At 38.5% G+C, this 24,131-nt stretch overlaps 1 protein-coding gene across 2 annotated transcripts; it reads right to left on the reverse strand.

Moving 5' to 3' along the window:
- Window positions 1-22,869, reverse strand: clint1b (clathrin interactor 1b). 2 transcript variants are annotated; one of them, XM_036588160.1, is made up of 12 exons: window positions 22,680-22,869; window positions 12,061-12,165; window positions 11,684-11,780; window positions 10,176-10,284; window positions 8,174-8,344; window positions 6,858-7,038; window positions 6,207-6,432; window positions 5,822-5,903; window positions 4,976-5,053; window positions 2,910-3,175; window positions 2,217-2,412; window positions 1-2,050 (listed from the first exon to the last, which is right to left on the reverse strand). In XM_036588160.1, the coding sequence occupies exons 1-12, from the start codon at window positions 22,718-22,720 to the stop codon at window positions 1,698-1,700; spliced, it is 1,905 nt and encodes a 634-aa protein (XP_036444053.1). In that variant the 5' UTR covers window positions 22,721-22,869; the 3' UTR covers window positions 1-1,697. The 2 variants fall into 2 exon arrangements, with proteins under 2 accessions (XP_036444053.1, XP_036444054.1); XM_036588161.1 differs by lacking the exon at window positions 4,976-5,053 and having other exon boundaries at window positions 1,698-2,050.
- Between the last annotated feature and the right edge of the window lie 1,262 nt (window positions 22,870-24,131).

The raw sequence follows: 24,131 nt of genomic DNA on the forward strand, positions 1-24,131 counted from the left end.
AAGTGTTAATGAAGTTTAATGTCATACATAAAATTTTTTTATTGAATACAATCAAAACAAAAAGTTAAATTTGAAAAGAACTATTTCATGAAAGAGGCGCTTGATCTTTTTCTCTCTCTCTCTTTTACAGGCGCATAAACTAGTAAGAGTTTTCTCAACAACTGGCCCATGCCTAAACCATAATATGCACAGGTTCTGTATAATGTTAAAGTATTAAAATAGGAAACTAAACCCCTATACAATAATCTCAAGAGTAATAAAATAAAGATTTGGTCATTTTGAATGTGATAGTGAGGAATGGAGGGCCGTCTGTTCATTTTACCTGTGTACAGCAGCGTATGAAAAAGAGTAAATGAAAACAATGACAAGAACTTAAAATGTGACAGACTTCATTTGGAGTTCACAATGCCTTCATTGACCCTATAGTTGTCGTAGCATCCCATGACAGACATGGCAAGTGTAACACTGATTTGAGGCGATGCATGAAAAGATGCACTTTTAAACACTTGAGTTCGTTTCATGCATTGTAACATGTTAGTTGTGACAGTTATGAGGCATTATAAACACCAATTCAAGTAGTTACCCATTATATTTGCAACACCACTTCCGCTACTGTGACAGCTTGCGCAACTTGAGACATAACCTTCAACTTGAACAGTATAAGAACCTTCTGTAATGGAGAGAGGTCACAAAACATCATGTTCGCTCTTTTCTCTCAAGAAATTCACAGTAAAGTCTATCCCATCCTTCCCTGTTCAGCATTCCAACAAATTAAAGTTCTACATGTAACCTATGATCATTGACCCGCCCAAACAAGGACTTGTTTTGGAAAGCCATACCTGTTGACCAAAACGTTATGTTTCAGGCCTTTGGAGTGATCGATTTCATCATTAAAAGGCAACCTCTTCAACGACAGGCACTCTTTACTGGACAGGGCAGCTTAGATTCTTAGAACAGAATGCCACTAGAGACACAGATAAGTCAAGCTATACTGGCCTTTATGCTCTATCTCCTCAAGCCAAAGACGCTGTTGAACGGAGTGTCCAATGTCTGTATTTGACGGATTTAAAATAACGCTATGCGGAATGTGACAGTAAAAAAAAAGACTAATGAAATGAGGACCTGTTGTACTCCTGTGTCTTTCAAAGCTTATTGTTCCTCTCATACCATCTGAGAACTCTGAGTAAAACAGCGCAATAATTTATAGTTATTTTCTTCTTCACAAACCAAAAAAGGAAACAAAAAATATTTACAAAATAAACCACTTGCATCGTTTTAGTCACAGCATGAACAATGGACGTTGAGGTAATTCCTGAATTCATATAGATTTGAAAATGGTGAGAGGGGGGTTTGTGAAAATTGATGCAAAAACACATCTTTAAGTGATGCCTGTGTTGAAACAACCATTGGCAAACATACCAAACTGCAAAGGGCACCTTTTTTAGTATATAACTTCTGCTTTCAACCACTACCAAATCACCCACCCTTTGACCAACCCCACCCCCCCAGCAGGAAAACGGATTCTAGGTTTCTTCCCACCTGTTTATCTGTTAACGTATAACGAGAAATGACTGAAGGGTCAATCAATCAGACAATGGCTAGCTTTGTCAGTGTTGTCCATTTTACTGGATGCAGCTCCTTCTTTTAAGAAGGTGTATTTGGACCAGTTACTCTTTTCAGAGGATCCTCACTTTCCTTCATTTTCCAAAGTTGCCAAAGTTTGCGAAGGCATCTTGTTTGGGTTGCAACATGGTAGGGGTCATGCCTTGGCCCATGCCCATGACGGGCATACCAAGGCCACCTGAGAGGCCCAAGCCAACAGGTGCCATGTTCATGTTCATTCCCATTAGTCCCTGACCAGTGGGCACTCCACCTATGCCCACGGAGCCCATTCCCACGGTGCCTGTCGCCATAGTGGGGGGCATTCCCATGCCTGTGCCCCCACTGCCCATCACGGGGTTTATGGGCGGTCTGACAGCCACTCCTGTAGGTGTGTTGAGCGTCATTCCAGCAAAGTTCTGGGTGACCATGTTTATGGGTGGTTGAATGCCTGTAAGGGGGACAAAGTAAAAGGAACTGATCTGAGACATGAAATGGTAGGCAGTAAATTAAGTAACTAAACCAACATTACTTGTCTTAGTTGATATCTACAGCCAGTCAACATACCAATACATTTCAAGAACAAATAATGCCTACTACGCATATTGGTGCCTCACCTTGCTGCATCATGGTGTTGAGAGTGGGTTGTGATGGTTTTGGAGGGTTCATGCCCATGGACAGAAAGTCCAGACTGATGTTAACGCTTGGGTCAGACCACGTGGCAGGCATTGAGACTTTCCCCCCTGGTTTCTGACCACTCATCTGCTGTGGCAGCAAAGGACTTCCTAAACTGTGCATGGGCCCCCCTAGAGTCTGTAAACCAGGAAAAAGCAGACTGAGACTATGAACAATCTACTTTTAACTAAATTAAGACATAAAATGTATGTTAAAAAAAACAAACAAACAAACAAACAAAAAAAAACAACAACAACAACAACAACAACAACAACAACAACATCATCATCATCATCATCAGGAAGGATGTGAAAAGACCGAAAAGACTAAAAGGAGGGATGCACCGATATGGGAATTGTGGGCCGATGCATGTATAAATCTGTCAATTCCAATACACAGATTTGGGCAATATAATTTGTTTAACATATTTTATTGCTATATTTTATTCTTCTGCTTGGATGAAAAAGTAATGTGACATGTTAGTAAAACATAGTAAATAAACAGATGCACTTTTATCAGGGAACCTTTGCTCAACAGTCTACTCTAATGGACAGAACCTCTTTTTGGAGGATCTTCAAGTGACTCGCTTCAAATAAATTACATCTTGACCATCAATGTCCCAAAATAAAACCTACCTGTGATCTAGACATGGGTAGCCCCGAGCTCTGGGAGCACATGTTGAAAGTCATGCTTTGGGAGGAGCTGAGATTGCTATTGTTGGGGCCCATCAGGTCAAAGAGGTCAGCGGAGGGAGGCTGAGTGGATGATGGAGCAGGGTTGGAGGTGAGTGGGGGCACGTCACTAAAGAGGTCCGGGACAGTAGAGGAGCTGGTAGAGACAGGCGGGCTTGCTGAGGAGAAAGCGTTCCAGTCACCAAACTCTCCATTCCCAGATACTGATCCTAAAACCACATAATTTTCCATGTGTAACAAAACAATGCCAAAAAAATACAGTGTTTCTCTAACTCTCAAGAGCAGTAGAGTACTGATTTGCAAGTGGCAAAACTGAAGCAACATTACAATAGCCTCAGACATCAGGCCAGAGCAGGTCACATTTACTGCCTCAAGCTACTCACCCACGCAAAAAGTACACAGCTCACGACTGCACACCAGAAAGATGCCAAGATGTCAGCATTCATACATCTCCCCAGACAAAATGCCTTTAGAATGATGGCTCAGGGCTCCTCACTAATAACTATGTGCTTGTTCATTACAGACAGACTTCCCACTGTTCAGTTTATACTCATGATTTTACTACTTTTACAGTGGCTGCTGTTTGGTTAGATCCTATAACATAAACACATACAATAAGTAGGACTCTCCACCTCTACTCAGAGTTTGGCACCGTCACAGCAGACGAGGCGTGTGTGATGGGAGCTGACGGGTGTCTGTCCCCATAACGCTCAGCAGGTAGCTGCTCCATCTGGAGTCCCCCATCACTCATCAATATTTTACCCTGACCTGTGTCTGTGTGTGCATGCAGCCTCTCCGATCACACACTTCAGAGAAGCTAAAGGGGCTGTCATCTTACCACCCCACAGCCATATGCAGCCTACTCTGCACTGAGCCCAGGCCCATAGAGCATGATGGAAAAAAACAAACAAACAAAAATAATAATAATAATAATAATAATAGGACGGTCCATCAGTTTTGCACAGAATTCCTTTTTGGAGCTGCAGCCCTCTACAGACCCATTTAATCTAAGTAAAGGCCCCAGAGTCAGCAGTCAGGAAAAGCAGAAAGGGACATGTAAACTTAACAAGTACAAATCTGAGCTTGGTCTACATCAGTGGTCCAAATGATGTTTTACAGTGGGCACAACCGTAACCTCATCCAGTAAGCAAGGGCTTTTAAATCATTTGTTGTCTAATAGACGCCAATCTATTACTTTTAACTAATATTGAATTCTGAAGGTCATGTCTGCCAGTGCTAATTGCTACACTGCTATTGTTATTTTTATGATAGCAAAATAAGGCTAATACAAATAATCAAGCTAACTTCAGACAGCTTGCATAGCAGCATATGTAAAGACAAATGTTACCTCTGTAAAGTTCTGGCTCCCCTGTTTTTTTTATTTTAAATGATTAAATGAATATTAACTGATTATGTGTTAATGTTTATTAAAATGTAATTTAATAAAAAAAAAATTAATTAATTTTTGACCAGACACCACAGGCACAGCAAGCACTAAAATGCCCATATACATATACTTGTGGACCACCGGTCTAGAAGAAGCTAAGCATTTTGCTGAGAAACATGCAGAGCATGTGGATTAGAGATGACACGATATTGATACCAATATTAAACCATTCAGTACTGGCTGATTGATCCTGATCCAATATGTTTTTCTTTAAAAACTACTATGCTTTAATTAAAATGTGCTAATTTAAATCAAAGCATTTCACTTAAGATGAGCATCTAACTGTGGGCTTTTGCTTTAAAGGAAGCAATAAAAAAAGATCTTTTTTAACAAGGCTAATGTCACAAATTTGCTTGAATTTGAATAGAAACCTAGAAATAGTAGAGAATCTTGATTATTTCCAGGTTTGAATGGAATCACACAATTACAGGAGTGGATCAGATTCATTCTTGTTTTTCTCCACTATCCAATCCAGCATTTTCTGCTGATATCGGCCCAATACCGATACCTAGTATCAGATCTGTGCCATCTGTAGTATGGATAGTCAAAGCTTCACACGTACCAGAAGCTGAAGGGAGACTAGCAGAAGCAGCCGGGGAGGAGAAATCAGCAAAGCCAGCAATGAGGTCAGAGCTGCCACCTATGGAGAATCAATATTAAATTGACAGCTACAAATGTGATCGCAAGACAATAAATCACAAGAATAGCGTAGTGCACAACAGTAAGGAATCAGATACTGGTGAAGACAACTGTGTACATGCACAAGACACTTTTTACAACACAAAATAAATAATAAGCCTGTCTGTGAACACACACATACACACCCCTCATCGTAAGCCTGTGTCTTTTTGAGTGATGCTGGGGGACAGGGCACAGCTGTTGGGCTGCTGACAAGATAAAGAGGGACAGCAGCATCTGTGCAATGCACACATACCCACTCACTCCCAGACAGACTACAGCCCCCATCTGGGCCACTTGGACCATGCTGTGTCTACAGCTCTAAATAACTTTCTCTGGAAGGTCTTGATCTTGGTACCCTGTCTAAGCAAAGAGTTGCACCAACTTTCAGAGTAAAGTTTTCTTGTGAGAATGAGGCCAGGAGATGGACTGGACTTCAAGACCTGCTTACTAGCTAAAAAAATTCAATTCACACAAATTTGAGAGTTCTCAGAAAACAAATAATTTCCTTGTTCCCGAACGACTAGACCCGTGCCAGAACTGCATGTGATACACAACTCATAGTAGTCCATCCCCATGGTATGAAATCTGGACTACAACTGTTTGATCATAGCATATCACTCACTGTATCAGCTGGACTCACAGGTTTGAAAAGTACCATTTAGGTTAGGCATAATCCTGGAGTGCAGTTAAATGAGCAGAAAACACTTACTAGCTTGCACAGCTTTACCTGTAGGTGCAGACTGATTTGCTCCAGAGTCCACCAAGAACAAATCTGAAAGTCCTGTGTTGGATGATTGACTACCAGATGTCTGAAGGGGTTAAGAGAGAGAAAGCATATATTTTCTTGTTGCCACAAGAGGGCAGCAAAGACTTAATTTTGCAACAGCAATTGACATTCAGCTCCAAATATGACTCCAATTATCTTCATTTGAAATACACTACTTGGTCTAGAAAATACACATAATTTTACAACATATGATTTTTGTTAAGATCATAAATGTTACAATAATCAAATTCTTTGTAATAGAAGAGCAGATAACACAGCAGCCTTATTCTGGTTTTATGGCCATGAGAAACTTGAGGAAGGGTGGTGTTAAACAAATGGAAGTTACCTTTGCATTGTCTGCATCTGGACTGTTCTTGTCGCCTGTGTAATGTGCGGCTGCACCCAAATCCACCGTTTTGGAGGGCACTCCCCCACGTTTGCGTGTGGTAGTGGTTGTGGCAGTGGTCTCCGTGGCCTGCGTGACACCCTTGGTTGTCACTGTTTCTTCCTCATCCTTGAACTCGGATTTGGCCGGCCGACCGTTCTGCGATACTCTGTCCTCCTCGTTATCACTAGAGAAAAGAGAGGAAATAAAATTTTACTTTTATCTTACAATGGGCAAGTTGCACTTGTGCCATACCTAAAATGCTCCTCTGAATAAGAGAACTGAACCATCACTTCTGCCAACAAAAGTCAAAAACCGATCTTATGCAGTTGATTTTATGTAGATTCTACATAAACGTAAGCCTGGGGTACTCAACTCCAGTCATAAAGGGCACAGTTTGGGAATTTCCTTCCTTGAATTCATCAGTTAATTGCCAGGTTTAGTGGGTTTGTTTGAGAAGGGGAATTATCAAATTGCGCTCTCTCTCCAGGACCGTAGTTAACTCCCTCTGATGTAAGCAAAATATAACAGTAATTGCTGTCAAATAAAAATAAAATTTGAATTTTATTCAGCTCAGAGTGCAGCATTCTGGTGCAAAGAACAGTTCCAAACCTGATTCGGTCAGGTGAGTCGTCTCTTTCTTTCTTGCGGAACTTGTTAATGGTGTCGTCAATGGTACTGCCAATTTTATCACTGATCTCGCCTAGCTTCTCGCTGAAGGGGAAGCCACCTTTGCTCTTATCCCAGTCTTCATCCCACTTGCTTTTGGATTCAGAGTCGAACCGTTCTCCCGCTAAGGACACAAAGATTGATATCACATGGCTCTTGGCAACTAGTTACAATTTATTCAATCAGAGATGAACTGTGTAGCTGTCTATAGTTTACAACAATGAATGCACATTTTTCTCCTAATAGGACTCCAAAACCAGAAAAAGTCATAAAGCATAACTAGCCATCACATCTCATGCAATGCTATAGAACAGCTGAAGACATTTTGCGAAGAGCACTAGCTACTCAATACTGCATGTGATCTAATAGACACCTGCACCTGGCTAATGTAGCTCTGTACTGACAATGAAAGAGAAAGCGACCACAGACAGATGTGGCATCACAACAAGAGGATGCAACCTTTTTAGCCAACTGTGCCACCTGGGACACTCATTATGCATGCAAGGTTGCGAGAATTGGGGAGGGGGGGGATATGCACATTGTTTAACTTACCAAAAATAAAGTTAATCAAAGTATACAAAGCCTGAAATTTGTGCAAAAACATACTGCAAGTGTAATTATGTGAAACACTACTCAAAACGACTACTACTCTGTCAATAGCAGTTTGTTCCTAAGAGACTAAAACAAATTCTGATGTGGCATCATTAACTGACAAATTGAGACTCTGGTTCGACTAATGAAGTGAAAAATCAATGCACCAAATCAAAGGTGTCAGAAATCAAAAGGAGGAAATCAGGCAAGAAAACAAAGTGCAAACTCCTGAGTAGTGTAACTTTCAATGCTAATGACATGACAGGGGACACAGTATCCCAACTTGATTAGACAGATCTAAGAGTAAACATATTCCATTACAAAGAGGAGAGATATGATTATTTTTACAGCAACATGATCACAAGCCTTACAAATGACGCACTGAGTCAACATTAAACAAGTGATTGCCCTGAAATCAAAACAATTCTAATAAAAAGATCAATCATGTGTAGGAAGGAGTCCAATGGGAATTTGTGAGATTGCAGAGTGCTATGTGGAAAATCTTCAGAGGACCGAATGCAAATCCTTGTGGAACTCCTACAGCGCTGGGCCAGCGGGTAACACTTGATTCCAGGTTAATCCTCAAAGTATCTGCAGTAATTGGCAAATAACACCTTTAAAGATTTTCAGTCATGACAGTCAATGTTTGCTCTTTCCTTATCACTTACAGTTACTCTGTCTGAAGCCTCCCATGCTTTCTGATGACACTCCAATGTATTTATCCTTGTTCTTCTTTGCTTTTTTCCTTTCCTCCCGTAACCGGTCATCATCCTGGACAAACTCTACCATTTCCTTGACCTTCTGCCGTACATTAATCCCCTGGTCTTTCCCATTTTCATCTAGACATACAGAAAAAACACAATGCTAAATGAAATGAATTGGTTTCTCATTTCTGTTTAAATGAAAAGTACCCTACATAATGTGTGTATTACAATGATGTCTGTAGTTTTATCTTTTACAAAAATGCACTTCATACGATGAAGTCAAAATATAATTTCATATTTTAAAAGATGATCAGCTGTTAGAAATGTGTAAGAGAACTAATTATAGTATCATTTCATCTGGTGGTGCACAGAACATCTGTGCACTGCTGGAGCTACAGTTGCTAAGTGAAGCTTATGTGAGAGCGAATCTCCTTGAAGAACAATCACTGCAGTCATTGCTGTGGTCTAAAAAGAGTCACTGGGCTCTTTTTTGTCTCATTTATAAACCTACTACAACACTAACAATTCACTAAATGCATTTATAGAAAATTACCACATTTGAATGACCCATTCTGGGTATACATGGTATTCATTAAGTACTGGATATAACTTCCTTAAGTTAAACAAAGGCAAAACAGAGGTTCTGGTTGAAGGCTATAAACAGTATTTCTAGGGATTTGCAGCTTGGTTCACTAGTATCAAAAGGTAAACCTTTTCCTAAAAACTCAACCCTGTCAATTCCAGGCAATATGTCCAAAAATAAATGCACCTTGTTCTTTCAGGACACAAAGGGGTTATTCATGCTTCATGCCATCATTTTTTGACTATTGTAATGCCTTATTTACCTGTCTTGGTCAAAGACTAAAGGTACAGCAGGGCATAAACCCAGGGCTTTCTTCTCTTTACTGGCTACTAGTTTCAGAAATTAAGAATTGGTTTTAAATTACTGGTGCTTACCCATCAGGCTTTGCAGAAATACATTTGTGATCATAAGCTCCATATAACAGTGCCAGGTCCTTGAGGTCCTCTAATCAAGGCTTTTTTGCTGCTCCAAGGACAAAAATGAATTATCTAATACCCTAAACTTTGGAACAGTCTTTTTAAACCCATTTTACTATTTGGCTTTACATGTAGCTTATTTCTAAGTCTTATTTTTTCTAGTGTTTTATGGTTTCTGATTATTTGAAGTATTTTAGTGTGCCATGATGTTGCTTATTGTGTTTTATCTTTGATATGCTTTTAATATTTTATTGGGAGGCATTTTGTAAACTTGGTTTAGAAAACTACTGTATAAAAAGTTGACCTACTATTCTGCCTAATTAATAGATTAACTAATTAATTAATTAACTGGAATAACAACACAATTTCATCCCAAATGTTTCAACCAAAAAAAAAACCAAAACAAAACAAAAAAAAACAAACAATGCACATTTTTAGAGATCCTTGCATTCTCCAGATGCCATCAGATGCATAACCATGTGTTTCTTTTTGAAAACATCTGGTTAACACTGCAGGCTACAACAAACTGACTGCTGTTGCTCAGGAAAAAAATAAATAGATAAATAATACATAGATAAATAAATAAATAAAACAAAACCTGTGCATCCTAGTGAAATTGAATTCTAATTTACAGAAATATCATAGAATACTGAATCCTACTCCTGGTACAAATATGTATGTAGTTCCTTTTTCAGTAATAGCTTCTGTGGTTATGTTTGTATCTATGAACACTGTATATAGCAGACTTTGTAACAGCACATTCTTTAAAAGGTAATCTATATATAAAATGTACCCATTTGTTCATGTGACCAGCTGGATGTCTTGAGTTGCTGGGACCCCCTCATTAGCTTATTCTCTTGGGTGTTTCCAAGAAAATAAGCTAGAATGACTGCCAACCTTTCTTAATACACGCCAGTATCTACCTGTTTCTGCCTAGCCTTATGCATCACTTTAAAACTCCACTTACCTACAAAATGGTAATTTTCCAATGAGCGCAGATCATAGATGTGCTCTCTGGCACTTGTGACAACTCGCTCAGATCCATTTCTGATGAGGTACGCTAGTAGTAGTAAGGCCTGAGCAGAGAAGGAAAAACAGGATGACAATTAACAAAATAAAACATGCAGAAAACTTCTGCGACAATGGCTTTCAATTTGTTTAAAACAAGACAATACATTTACAGTACTATTCAGTTACATCTTTAAGACAAGTAAGTGTATTCAAACACTGATCATATGATCAAACATACAGAACAATGGGTCACTGGCACCTTTCCATGACTTTTCCAGGACATAAAATGAAATTTCAATGCAAAACATTTAGCACAGGGCTGTACAATATGCCATTTATACCTACTGATACCTAATGATACTGACATACCACTTCCGGTTTTAGTGATATAACTGACAGATAAGGACCATTTAATTTTGTGCACTTTACTCATGGCATGCAGTCCTTGATGGTTCATATTTAACTCATTTGCTTAAAATCCATAAAAATAAGGAAATTCAAGAAAAATGATTAATTTTATTAATGTTAAACTTGAACCTAACCTGACGGCATGATACTGTGATATGTTTGAAAATACCATGATACTGAATTTTATCAGTAACCACCCAGCACTAATTTAACTTATAGACAGCTGCTCCAGGAGGACATTATCTAAATATTAATCTAAATATTAATTTAAATAAATCTAAATATTAATTTAACATTTAAATATTATTAGCCAAAATTATTAGTCAAAATGCAGTTTAAATAGAATGACTGCAAGTGAAACTGAAAACTGACCTATGTAAAGATATCTGCACCAGGTTTAACACTCTATCCTCGGAGAACGGATCTGTCATTATGCTTAACACATCAATGTTCCATAATTTCATAGCCTATATATTTTATTTTGACTCCTCCATCATCCCATATTCTCATGTGCAAACAAGTCCATCTGTTTTATTTGTAAAGAGTGGTTTAACACATAATACATACGCGTTGTGCATGGACACACATTATGATTAGGTGGATCGTTCTCCATTTCATTACGTTTATCTCAAAATCAAATGAGTTACCAATAAGAAAGACATGTTTATTTAGCTAGCAAAATGAGTTACCTAACTGAAGTTCAATTAGAGAGGGATTAGATTTTACATGGTGTGACGAGTTAACGTATTTGTCAGGTATCCAAAGTTTCTCAGTGATTTCAGTCCCATCCAATTCAGCAATATTTCTGAGTTTTGACACAATTTTTTTTTTTTTCACTATTTAGGAGAGGGTTTTAGGAGAGACTCTTCAGTGCTTCAAATGTGATGAGATGATGAACATGAAGATGGGATTTTTACAGCACTTATTATTTTCATGACTTTTTCAGGCCTGGAAAACCAAATTTCTATATTCCATGACCCTTCCAGGATTTTCATGACCATCCAAACCCTGTATTTATTTATTTTTAAGACAGGTGAAAAACATTGGACAATGTACCTTGTAAACTCTCCTCCAGTTCTTTTTGTTATCTTTCAGCATTCTGGTCCATAACATGTTCATCACTTCAGGGAACTGCTCATACATGAATGTGGACCTGTATGGTGTGAGGAAACAACCATATATTAATCAGCAGACTGAATTTCTGGTGAGCCCAAGCAAATGCTTATCATTCCGGAAAGTCAAACAATACAAGAAGTAATTAAGGAATCTACAAGTAATTACACAAATTTAAGCAAAGATGCTCAAAAACAAGTGTCCAACATGTCAAAGACAACTCTTTGGTGAAATTTAGTAAATCCCATCGAGGGAACTCTTAGACAGGTCAATCAATGTCTGAGAGCTCTGTGGTGTTCTGCCCAGTAACCACCACTTACTTGGCAATCTCGCCCATAAGCTGACCCGAAGGGCCCCAAGGGTCATCGTTGGTGGCTTCTCGAACCTTGGACTCTATTTCTGAGTAGTTCATCACCACGTTGGTACTGGAAGATGAGGAGAAAGGAAAACCACATGAGCGTCTCAACATCTTAATTCAATCAAAACCACAGACAAAAACAATCACCACAATTAAGATTACGATTAAATGCATGAATCTTTCACTTGGCACATGGTTATCTATGGGGGTGGTAAGACTTGTGAACAGGTCATTCTCAATTTGCCTCATGATTGTGGAATTGAGAAGAGTGAATGGTCTGCCAAGGTTTAATCACATTCAGATGCATCCCTTAATGAAAACCTTAGTGATGGTTCTGTTTTGTGTAGAATGTACCAAGCAATCATAAGATTAACAATTTCTGCCAAAGGATGTAGTCTTTCCCAGGCTCAATCTGCCAATCAGAGACAAAATGGCAGGAAACAGCTGGAAAGGGCAAGACAAGACCATAGAGTTGGTGTGGGAATGATAACCCATGATGAGAACTTGCTCATTTACAAAGCAATCTGAAAAGGTCATAAGAGTAGATTTACAGCATAACCACCCACAGACACCCAAATAAATAGTAATTTAAAAAAAGGTAGTGTAAGGCATGGAAGGAAGACGAGTTGGTGCCTCTGATTTGATTTCCTTAACTAAAAAAAGGTGAATGCAAAAGATAGTCTATTACTCTGGTCAGGACAAAGAAGAAAGTAGAAATAGTACATTAGAGACTTTAGTCCTATGATAATGTGACTTACAACAAAAGAAAACCATAATTACAAGATTATTATGAATAAAAACAAAACATGAAACATTAAATGTTCGTGTACAGATGTAGTAAAAGATGATCCATATCCAAGAATTCAACTGATTTAGCTTTATTTTGCATTTTACATGTATATAATTTAACAAAATACCAGCTTCTATTATACATATACAAATTTGTCTTTGTTTGAAATATTACACCTCCACTTTCTTTTAATGTAAAGTCAGCCATGTCCTGACGTTCTCTGTGGTTTTACACAGCAAACTCAGTGGAACACAAATTTTGAACTTTTTTTGGGTAACTATTACAGGTGATAATGTGGCTGAATTAAAACTATGTGAGTTCAAACTTGGGTATTTTCCTTCATGACTATATAGGCCACACTGCAGACGGTATTTGTTCAAGCCAAGAAAGTCCACCCAAATGCTTCTCTAAAATTTGGTGTTAATACAGTCATCTGTCTCAGTTATATAATTAATTTGACACTATTGTCAAGGACTAAAACCCCATAGAATGAAACACTAAACGAGTGAAGGAATGACCCAGCAATCTGGCTCAACGGAAATCTGAAGTGAAACACTGAACATTGAAGGGCCACCACATAAGTGTAGGGATACAGTCCAAGCGAGATAGTAGCAGGACACTCAAAAGTACTAAAAGGGTTGCCACAGTGTACGTTAGTCATGGCATATATTTCCAGATCCCATCACACTGACATTCCCACTATGACGAAAATGCCTGAACCAGAGCAAGGACTTGCAGATTTAGAATACACAGTAAAAATCTTCATATACTACCAATCACTACACACGATGGTAATAACAGGTAAATAACTAAATCAATTACAAAGAAAAAAAATAGGTACATAAAATAAATCACACCACCATACACAGCTGTCTGACACCACCCTGGAGCTGAGATGAGTACTTAAGAATGCTAGCTTTCCCAACAGCTGCTAGCACTTTCCACTAATCATCACTAATGTCATTTAGATCAAAAACATGAATTCTTCCTCCACTTTTCCCATCCCTTGGGTAAAAAATGGGGTGGAAGAGGAAATCAAACCTCTGGAAGTCATTATATGACCTCGTGGTGCTGGATGGTGTGTGGAAGACAGCCATCAGATGGAAAGCAAGCAGCTTTCTAGAAAATGACTGCAATAGCAGGTGGCTCAATTGGTAAGTGCTGCTCATTTCAGAAAGATTTATCTTTCAGCCGTGGTCAGAGTGAGGTGGTCTGATTTTAGCATACAAAGGAAAGTCAGCAATGGTTCAAAATTCCTGAGAACCCAAACGCTGAAGTGATTAGAGGCTGCCTTTCACAGAGAGAGGGGAGCTGCAAGTTGCTAACTAAAGATCATGGCCAAGGAAAGGAAGTCCATGCATCAGACCTGAAGAAACTTTGAACTTGGCAGGGACTTTCCCAAGGATATAGCTAAGAGAAGAGCAAATTTGATATGTAAATGCTTTCATAAGCAAAAACCACAAAATTGCAAAGCAAATCAGATGGAGGCCAAAGCTGCACACATGGTCTTCATGTCTGAAAGTTTAATCCAATTCTGTGGCAGCTGGCAAACAACAACAGCCAGCTTAAACAAGCCTGTTCCGGTAAGAGCATATTTACTGCTCTAACTAGATGAAAACTTCTTCACAGTTCACATTTTTGTGTCATGAAACACAACACTTTAAACAACCATACTACTTTATTGCTCCAACATTTACAACATGGAAGATCTCCGGTGGAGCTAGTCAGTGCAGTTTAGGACTGGCAATCCACAACCTTCTACAGGCAAGAGAAGATTTACTAGACACTAGAGTTTAGCTAGTCCCTTCTCAAGTACCTTAAAAAGCCTAAGGCAGACCGGCACTAACCTCAGACAGAATCAGGGCTGTGAGGTTTTGTTCCACTGAAGAATGGTCATTTAAAAAGCATTACTCTTACATATGAAGTCTTGATAATAGTCCTTGTCTGACAGATTGGCTGGAAAATATCCTCTCACTATATATTGCAATATGACTGTAGTGACTGCACACTAGAGCTCCACTTCATTACAATTTTACATCCATTACCCAATAGTTTACCAATTCTGAACACTTTTTTTTTTTGAAACTACCAAAAGTTTCATGACTAAAATACAAGTGTGCCAAATTTTCCAAATATTCTGGAGCCACTCTTGCAATATAAATAAGATAGTTAAAAGCATGCTGGACTCAGCCTGAACATAAACAAACCTTTGTGGTTCCGTGGGGCTGAGGGTATTCAATGGCAGTGGATTACCATAACAGTGAGGTTTTACAGTAAAACAGCGCATGGAGGGGTGGCAGACGACGTGGTTCAGAAACTGAGTGAGAGGGGAGAGCAGCAAAGCAGGCCCAAGATTACAAGGGAAATCTCAGGCAACTGAATAATGAATGATGGCGGTTTATGAAAGCAGGCGGCCCGAATAGCAGCCACACCGAAACACATTCCACACACTCCCTCACACTCTCGCACACACTGAACTGTGCACTGCACATTGCGCAGCGTATTCTACTAGAATATTCAATGTGCAGGAGAGACAAAAGGAAGAGAGTGAGCTTTCTTTCTTGCAAAGAGAAAGGGACACAGACAGGTGTAGGGGCATCTTGCCAACCTTTATATCCTCTGCCTCTTTGTTCCATGGGCCTGCTGTGCTATACTCGCCATTTCTCCTCCTTACTTTGCTGTATTTTTCCCCCCACTAGCAGTGGTGGGTAAGCTTGCTTACACATTCACTACAGACCAGAGGCCTACAAAAGAACCCTATATGGAACACTTAAAAGCTCTCGGAGTGGCTTCAGCTTCCCTGCTCCACCACTGCTGACTAAAAAAAGACTACCTGCAACTTCTGAGGAAAAGCACGTGAAGCTTCCAGATGCAGACAAGAATACGAATGGTGAAGGAGGTGGTCGTTCTGATGGAGACAGAACAAAAGTAGTTGCTAACACAGATGAAAACCAAATGGTCAGGACATGTTTGTGGGGGAAGCAAGCCCCAAGGAAAGGGAGATGGTCAATTTGAAGAGTTCAGTACTTTGAACCTTTAAAACTCCTTGGGACCACCGGTGGTTCCAAAATGCACTGTCATATTCTTCACAACTTTCATATTTCATAAGCTACATTCAAAAGGTGGGGGGTCATATGAGAACTGTAATCGTCTTCTTTCCAGTCAAATAGATGGGTAATGTAATTTTAAACCCTTATAATAAAAGAAGCTGAACTCACAATTTTTTGTCTACTGAAAGCCGACCCATTTTTCCACAAAACTGGGCTATAAACTATAAACAGATGGCGTCTCTTCAGTGATCTGCTCTGTAAAAAGTATTTTTATAAAAAAATAAAAAGAGTGTCTAAGATTTTTGGATTTCAGCAGTAAATTGTAAGCATATAGCAATATGTGCATGATCATAAAACACATGTTCTGTTAATTTGAGGGGAGCTTTTACAAAAAATAAAATAAATAAATAATATAAAAATCTGCATTTATTTCATGCACTTACTGAATAATTTGCCTTACTATAATTTGCCTTGGTCATGTAAATTCAAAAAAATGGACAAACCAAAATATACCCTGGAGAATAAGAGGTTAAATTTGCATAAAAGGCATTGTAAACATAAATCTCAATCAACACACAAGCAAGCACACTATCAATGTCTTTTAAAGATTCAAAATAGCCAAACCTTGACATAAATCTCTCAATTAATTTATTAAGAATGTATATATTAATTAATCCCTATATATTAAGGATCCCTGGTTTAACAGTGTAACGCAATTTGCTATGAAAATAATTATCAGTGATTTTTTTCTCTACCATATGGTATTTTTAAAATTAAATTTCATTAAAAAGCAAAAAGAATACATAGAAAGTGCATAATAATAATAATAATAATAATAATAATAATACTAGTTTTTCAAAAAAAGTTTTTCTTCAATTATTAAAGTGAAACATGTCTTGAGCCTGTCTTCTATTCCAATATTTGAGATAATATTCAATAAAACATTTGAAAATGATAACAGTTAACAGTTGCAGTTGAAAGTTTTCCTTAGGGTCTATTAGGCCATGTATGATTAAAAAATACATTTTAGGCCACAATCTTAGCACAAAATTGTCATAACACAATAAAACAATATTTTTAGACAACATTTTGGAACCAGTTATCACCACTGCTGTGAACAATTCTGACTTTGCAAGTTCTGGAGAATAGTGCACTTGATGTTAACATGTTAATGAGTTATGCCGAATTATGTGGAATTCACCTTTAACATTACAAACTGAGTGAACTGCAACTGCACTTGCTGGTGAAATCATAGTTCAAAGTAATTGTGTTTTAGTAGTGTTTAATAAACAGATATTCCTGCAATTTTATTATCTACTTTCATTAAATTTTAAACCATTGCAAAATTCAGCAAATAATATGATGAACTCATAACTAAAATCAGGATAAAAGGCAGTTTTCTAAAGAAAAATCAGCTAACAAGATTATAACTAATAAAGGACAAGGAAAAAAGCCTCTACCCTGAGCATCCTGCATGAGTATCAGCCAGCTGTACGAATAACAACATTCAGCTGATTTCATGCATGTCTAACAGGTGCCATCAGCCACGTTATCCATTCCAGTGACCTGACAAAAGGACTTGTCCCGTGCAACAGGCATCCACCAAAAAAAAAAGAGCAAGAAATCTGTGATAAGGAACGCTGAGCAATTGCAATGAATGCCCTGAAAGAATTTATATTGCCAAGCTAAACTGCATAGTCAGTGAAAAGTTCTTCCTCAGGACAGTGATTAACGTGTGCAGAGTAGATAATCGGGAGAATCTCAACTTTCCTTTAAAAAAATAGCCTGTTTCATTTCCTGCGAAACATCATGCAGTGCAAACTGCCTTAGAAATGGCTTTCTGTTAAATTGGGGCAAAACTATTCATGGATTCTGCAGAGATTCTGCACAAGGTAAGCAGTTTACACAAAGATAAAAAGTCACTCTGAACTTCAACAAACTGAAATTTCACAACATGACATGTTCGATTTTTCAACATTGTCTCACTTTTAAAAATCTTTCAAACAGGTATAAGTCAACAGAAAAGTTACAAATGGTTAAAGCTGAAGGCTCTGGCTGGCATAACTGCATGTAGCTTTTCCTCACACCTAATTCCTTTATTACAAAATCCAATAAAGTTCTTTGCATGACCAGGTTGTATTTTCAAGGTGTCACACTTCTGCTCTTAGACCCCCCTGCAGCAGTGTATTGCACCAAGTCCCGACAGAGTTTACTTTGCTTATTAACTTTTCAAATTCGAGTAGCGCATTCTTAAAAATGAATCTTAGCGTACACTTGTATTGATCTATTGAGAATTCCAAGCTTCCCAAAAAGTTCCATAAGCAAAAGCATATCCATTAATGAGGTTTTACACAAGGAAACTGAATACCCTTGGAAACATAAGAGATTGGTATTATACACCTAAATCGAATCATAGTTCAAGAGATTACTCCAAGGTCCTTTTTGTCCATGCTTTTTGTCCATTTTTGTCCTTGCTTTGCTGTAAATTCAGAAAAAAGGAATAAAGCTATGCTCAGATAGCAGGCAAATCAGATATGTTTTTTTTAATTGGGTCTTTTGAGACGATTGTCTGCCCTGTTTTTTGCAAGAAATCAGATCGGATTTTTGTGTCCAGACATCACCAACATAACTGCATGGGTTGCTGTGGCAACAACAAAGTTGTCAGTAACTATATAGCTACACTGGTGAAGCAGATTTTAAATGTGGATGCAGGAGAGATAGAGGTGCATCATCTCATCCTCCAAACACTTTAAAATTCTCTGGCATAAGCATGAATATTTGGCAGAGAGATACTGACTTTCCTCCGTTTCACTAAAGACCTGTGACTATAGAATTTAGTTGCAGCAAATTGTAGACAGACAGCAGAATGCACAGAGAACAGACTGCACTGTTTAAATTTAACATTTAAATTTAGATTGATTTTTTTATTTACTTGATTAAAGGAAAACTGATTTAGTTTTGTTATTTTGCTACTTTGCACATCCTTGGTTATAAATTTGGACAGGAAAAATTTATTGGAGTTTTATTCTTTTATCTTTTGTATTAGCAGGAAAGTTCATTAAAACAGTGAATTTCTAAATGTTATTCATCTTCATTGTCTTCACTGTTAGTTAGCAAATGCATAAAACAACTTCTAGCTAAATTTAAAATTTGGTAATGTAGTGATTCATAATCCGAATAATCAATTATTCGTTTCAGTAATCGATAAGATAATTCGACTATCAAATTAGTCCTTTGTTGCAGCCCTAGACCATCAAAAATCAATGTAGATTCAATCTGGATATGCCATAAATTGATTTGGGCAGTCTGATCCAGGCCTAAGTGTATCATCAACCCATAATTACAAAGGAAAGCATAGATTATTCAAATGACATAACTGACTAGTTAGATGAGGAAGCTAACAAGCTAAAACCTGAAGTTAGCAAAGTGGCTGGCTCTAGATACCTTAGAGCAGTTTGGCTTCTTTTCACTGGCTGAAAGGGTAAAAACTTGTCTCTGGTGTCCTTTTTGTGCTGAATAAAGACAGAATGGCTATACACTAATGCTAGCTTCGTTGCATTTATTAAAAATCACAGATCAGCAGCTAGGTTAATAATTAGGACTGGTTGATATTGTATGATGAATTTACATTATGCATGCTTGAACTGGGAACTGTAGTGCGAGAACACTAATGAAAGAATTAGAATTAGAAATCAGAACTACTGACCAATTGAGCTTGCAGATTTAACCCATCCGTGCAGTGATACACACACATACACGCACACTAGTGAACGCACACATAGGGGGCAGTGAGCAGCCCTATCCACAGCACCCAGGAAGCAGTTGGGGGTTACTCAAAGGCACTTCAGCCATGTCCTGTCAGCTTAGGAAATCGACCCAGCAACTTTCTGGTCACAAGGCTGGTACCCTAACCTCCAGCCCACGACTGAAATGACCTAAAACTGTAAATTCTGAGAAACTGATACAGCTGAAGGATATATTGCTGTGCTACAGAATACGGCACAAATTAAATTTTAAACTTTAGGTTGAGGCCAGAATGCCCCTTTAAGACAGAAATGCTATTCAATATCAGCACACTGATACAAAGATCTCTGTGCTTAGTGGTTTTCAGGAAGTGTCTTCACAGCTGTATGATGTGGTGTTGTACTGTGCCAACTAGCTCAACTTTTAATAGGCCCAGCATATTTAATATGCTAAGCAGCACGCAATGTGGGCTTAAACTGGTAAAATACTACCACTGATGAAACACTAATTCCATATTTTATATATTTATGTCCTCCTCAGTTCCTAGTACAATACACTACAGTGCAATTCAAATTAAGGGCGGATCATTTAACAATGAACAGGGCCTCTGTGCTCAATGCAGGGCCTACCCTCACATGGTATAGTACTCTTTCAATAGGCTGGCAGCCTATTGTGTGTTCATTACGCCCTCTGTAGTAAATGTAGACAGAAGGTTAGCGCTGTGCAACCTGGTCATATGATCAGCACTTGGAAACGCTGATCGACCATTTTAACTTTTTTCCCCCCATTAAAAATATTAATAAATTCAGGGAGCTCATGTCCACTCTCCCTGTTGCTCATACAGAGGAAACTCACTGTCCCCTCTCTGTTCAGTTCCATTGAGCTGCTTTATGTTACAATTTGAGCTAGCTATCGGATGAAAAGCAAGCTCACCAAGTTTTCAAAATATTAAAACAACATCCATAATCACATCTCATTTTTTGGATTTTATATAGTATTTTCAACAAAAGTGTAACAGTACAATAACTGAACAAAATGACAATACATAGAGTACTGTTAGTCAGAGAACAATTTCCAGTCAAAGCTACCACCAAGTACATTTGATTCATTTCTCAGTGTCAAAATCCAAAAAGCAGAAAACATATTTAATAGAAAACTTCACAGAGGCCTCCAACACTAAATATAATAATCAAACGTATCAGTATGTAATTTGCTTACTCTTTACTTTTGTGCACTTTGTATGGCCACTTTAATAAAAGGTGTTCCCAAAGGTCTCACTAACATTGTTCCCCTTCAAAGAGACACATTCACACAAGTAGCCTAATTACCCAATCATATCTTAGCTCCCCTTAAAATTTATTTTCCCATGTGCCTCTAAAATGCATAGAGAGGATTAAAAATAAGATAATGCACTTGCGTAAGGAATGATAAGGTTAAATAAAATTAAATGAAAAAACAAAACAGCAGTATCCAAAGCTGGAGGAAATACTAAAAGATATAACAAAAATGGGACACCTACAAACCATGCAAGACCTGGTAGATCACCATCAGATAAAGAGAGCAGGACAAAATCAAGCTCTACTCTTTTGTCAGATCTTAAAATATCCACAGGCGTTTCTGTTCATTCTTCCACTGAGAAACAACACCACCACTATGGGAGTGAAAGGATGTGTAGCTGTCAAGAAGCCTTTAAACAGACAAAAAAGGAGCAACTTTGGGCTAGAATACCAAATCCGGACATCTGGGATGTGGAGTAAGGTTTCGCAGACTGATGAGTCTAAATCTGTAATTGACTTACTTGGACTGTGAGAAGCAGAGGATGCAACTGAAACTTTGTATGGATATGTAGAAACAATGTTTGTGTTAATGTGGTTTTTTTTTCTCTGACACTGGAAAATGAATTGCTGATGTAAATGGAAATTAAATAAACGAAAGGGTGGGCTCTGATTTTTGCACAGTAACTACTGTATGATCCATTGCGTTCAGGATTCGTTGGAATTTTCTGTGCTGCAGGTTTTTCGCTGGAACCCCAAAATGTACAAAAAAGGACTAGGAAGACCCTCCAAACTGGAAAAGGGGCTACTGTATTACTTTTATGTTAAGGTACAAGCAATCACTGATAATCGATATCAGAGCAAAAACACAGGTGACAGTCACTCACGGTATCAGACACGACATACAGAGTACTTCAGCGGTAGCTAGCATGATGGAGCACAAGGCAACAAGGCCCACCACTTAATGCAGCTACCATGGCCAGGGCAAGTAGGTGAAAACAGCCGGGTGCTACGATTACTGATTTTACCATTTCTGGTTGCCATCAAAAGACAGCTGGAGATACAAGCGATGCCAGCAGTAACCATCACTCATGTCATATACACACCCTTTTGCTGTGACTAAGCTAGCCGGCTACCTAGCTACCAGCCAAAAATAGCGGTTCAAAACATGGGCCTGATGTGGCTAGCCAAAGTAGGCTGCTCATATTCAGCGCGCAATGCGGATGCTACCGCGGTTTCTAGACGATAGTTATAACTTAATCTAACGTCAACCTAAAGCCTTATTAAAGAAAAGTATAGATACACCGCTGGGGTTTGCACATGGAGTGTACATGATTTCAGTGGACTACACCAAGTGTTAGCTTGCAGCCAGGTCGCCACCAAGGCTGTAAGTAGCTTAGCTAGCTGGATACTACTGGTCGCATGAGCAACAAAGCTGTCTAACGTTAATTAGGAAAACGTGGTTTGACGTTTCCAGTTCCATAAGTGAAAAAAAAACTATAATGTTCATGCAAAAATAGGGCATGGAGCCTTGAAACGACGTACTAGGCTAATTTAATATTTAATTTGTGCTAGCGAAACCATGATAAGCGACTATCAGCTGAGACCGTGACGTCACGACCCAGCTTCTCGAGCGCCTTGTCTGCACAAGTTACAACTACGGGCCCTGTAAAAAAAAAAAATATACCGGCGCTCTGGAAGAGAAAACCACGGGCGTACTCACGCTTTATCCATCAACTCCCTCACTTTCCACATGTTCAACATCTTGGCGCTTTAGCAGGGGCTCTCCGCCTCAGTGCCGCGTGGTCCAGTCCGTACAAAACACGGATATCTGTTACCGACAGCAGAAACCCCCAACCCCCTTTTTTTGCCTTCTCCACAGCGCTAAGCGGAGCACAGCGAGGCCAGTTACCTCGGAGACATGCGTCATGCGTCATAGAGGACGCGGGAGACGCGACGTACGTTGCGCTGGAACCCTTGGAAATGTAGTTTTCAGTCGCCCACGTACTCATACAGACACTATAGCAGAAAGTAAGACAGAAAGCTCATTTAGTACTTTACCGATCTGGGAAAGTACTTCCAAAAAAGTAGTGATGGCTGAATACTAAATATACTGTCAGAAACGTATTCTGTAATAATATATAATAAGATAATGTATTCAGAATACATTAAGAAGGCACTTAGGAAAAACTCTGCTGTTTTAATTTTCAGTTCATTCACATTGTTCCTTATTGTTTGGATTTTTTCCCCATATAATTCTTCTGATAATATGCTGCACGAAAAAATCATTTATCCTTTTTAAATTAAGTTTCAAAATTCTCCTGCTTCCACAATCCCCCAAGCAGGACCACCACCTGTCTCACTAAAATAAACTGGGACACCTCTTGGTATACGCACCAGGGCACCCTATTTAAAACTATATACTCATATCTCTCATATTTTGTATTTAGTATATAAAACCAATATAATCAAATCATTTAAAAATGTTGACAATATGTACAGTACTGTGCAAAAGTCAGAGACCTCCTTATGTTTATTTAATTCCCAGTTGAAACAGCCTTTATGTTCAAGTCATTCATTTTTTCAGGCCCCCCCAGAAAACCAGGAAATATTTAACTGAAAACAGCACAAAAGCCTCAACAACTAAAGTATTTGATTTGTCCACTCTTTTGTACCCTCTACTGCCGCTTTAAATCTTCCGTCCTTCCATTCTTAACGCTTGTGTGGTGTTCAGGTCTGTATGACCGGTTTTCAATGCTTACCAAAAGAAAAAATAGGTGATTTTTTACTATTTCAACCTCAGATTCTATGGCCTTTGTTCATTTTTTGTGACGAACATATAAAAACACATTTTCATTTTCTACACATTTATATTACACATGTGGTGTTAGGGAATAAAATCCACAGAGAATAAAAGTGTAGAGGTGCTGTGTCCCTTCACTATGTTTTCCTACTACATGCACTGCTGTTAGTGTGTGTGTGTGTGTCTGTGTGTGTATGTGTTCGTATATATATATGTGTGTGTGTGTGCGTGAGGGTGGACAACATGAACAGGCTGCTGACTAGCTACAATTGCAAAAGGAGAACCCTACACTGGCCATTTGTGATATTTTAAACATCTGGTATTTTTATATAATTGTTATGGCTGTATTGATTTAAAAAAAAAAAACAATAA

Source organism: Colossoma macropomum, unplaced genomic scaffold (genome assembly GCF_904425465.1).
Source record: "Colossoma macropomum unplaced genomic scaffold, Colossoma_macropomum, whole genome shotgun sequence".
Taxonomy (NCBI): Eukaryota; Metazoa; Chordata; class Actinopteri; order Characiformes; family Serrasalmidae; genus Colossoma; species Colossoma macropomum.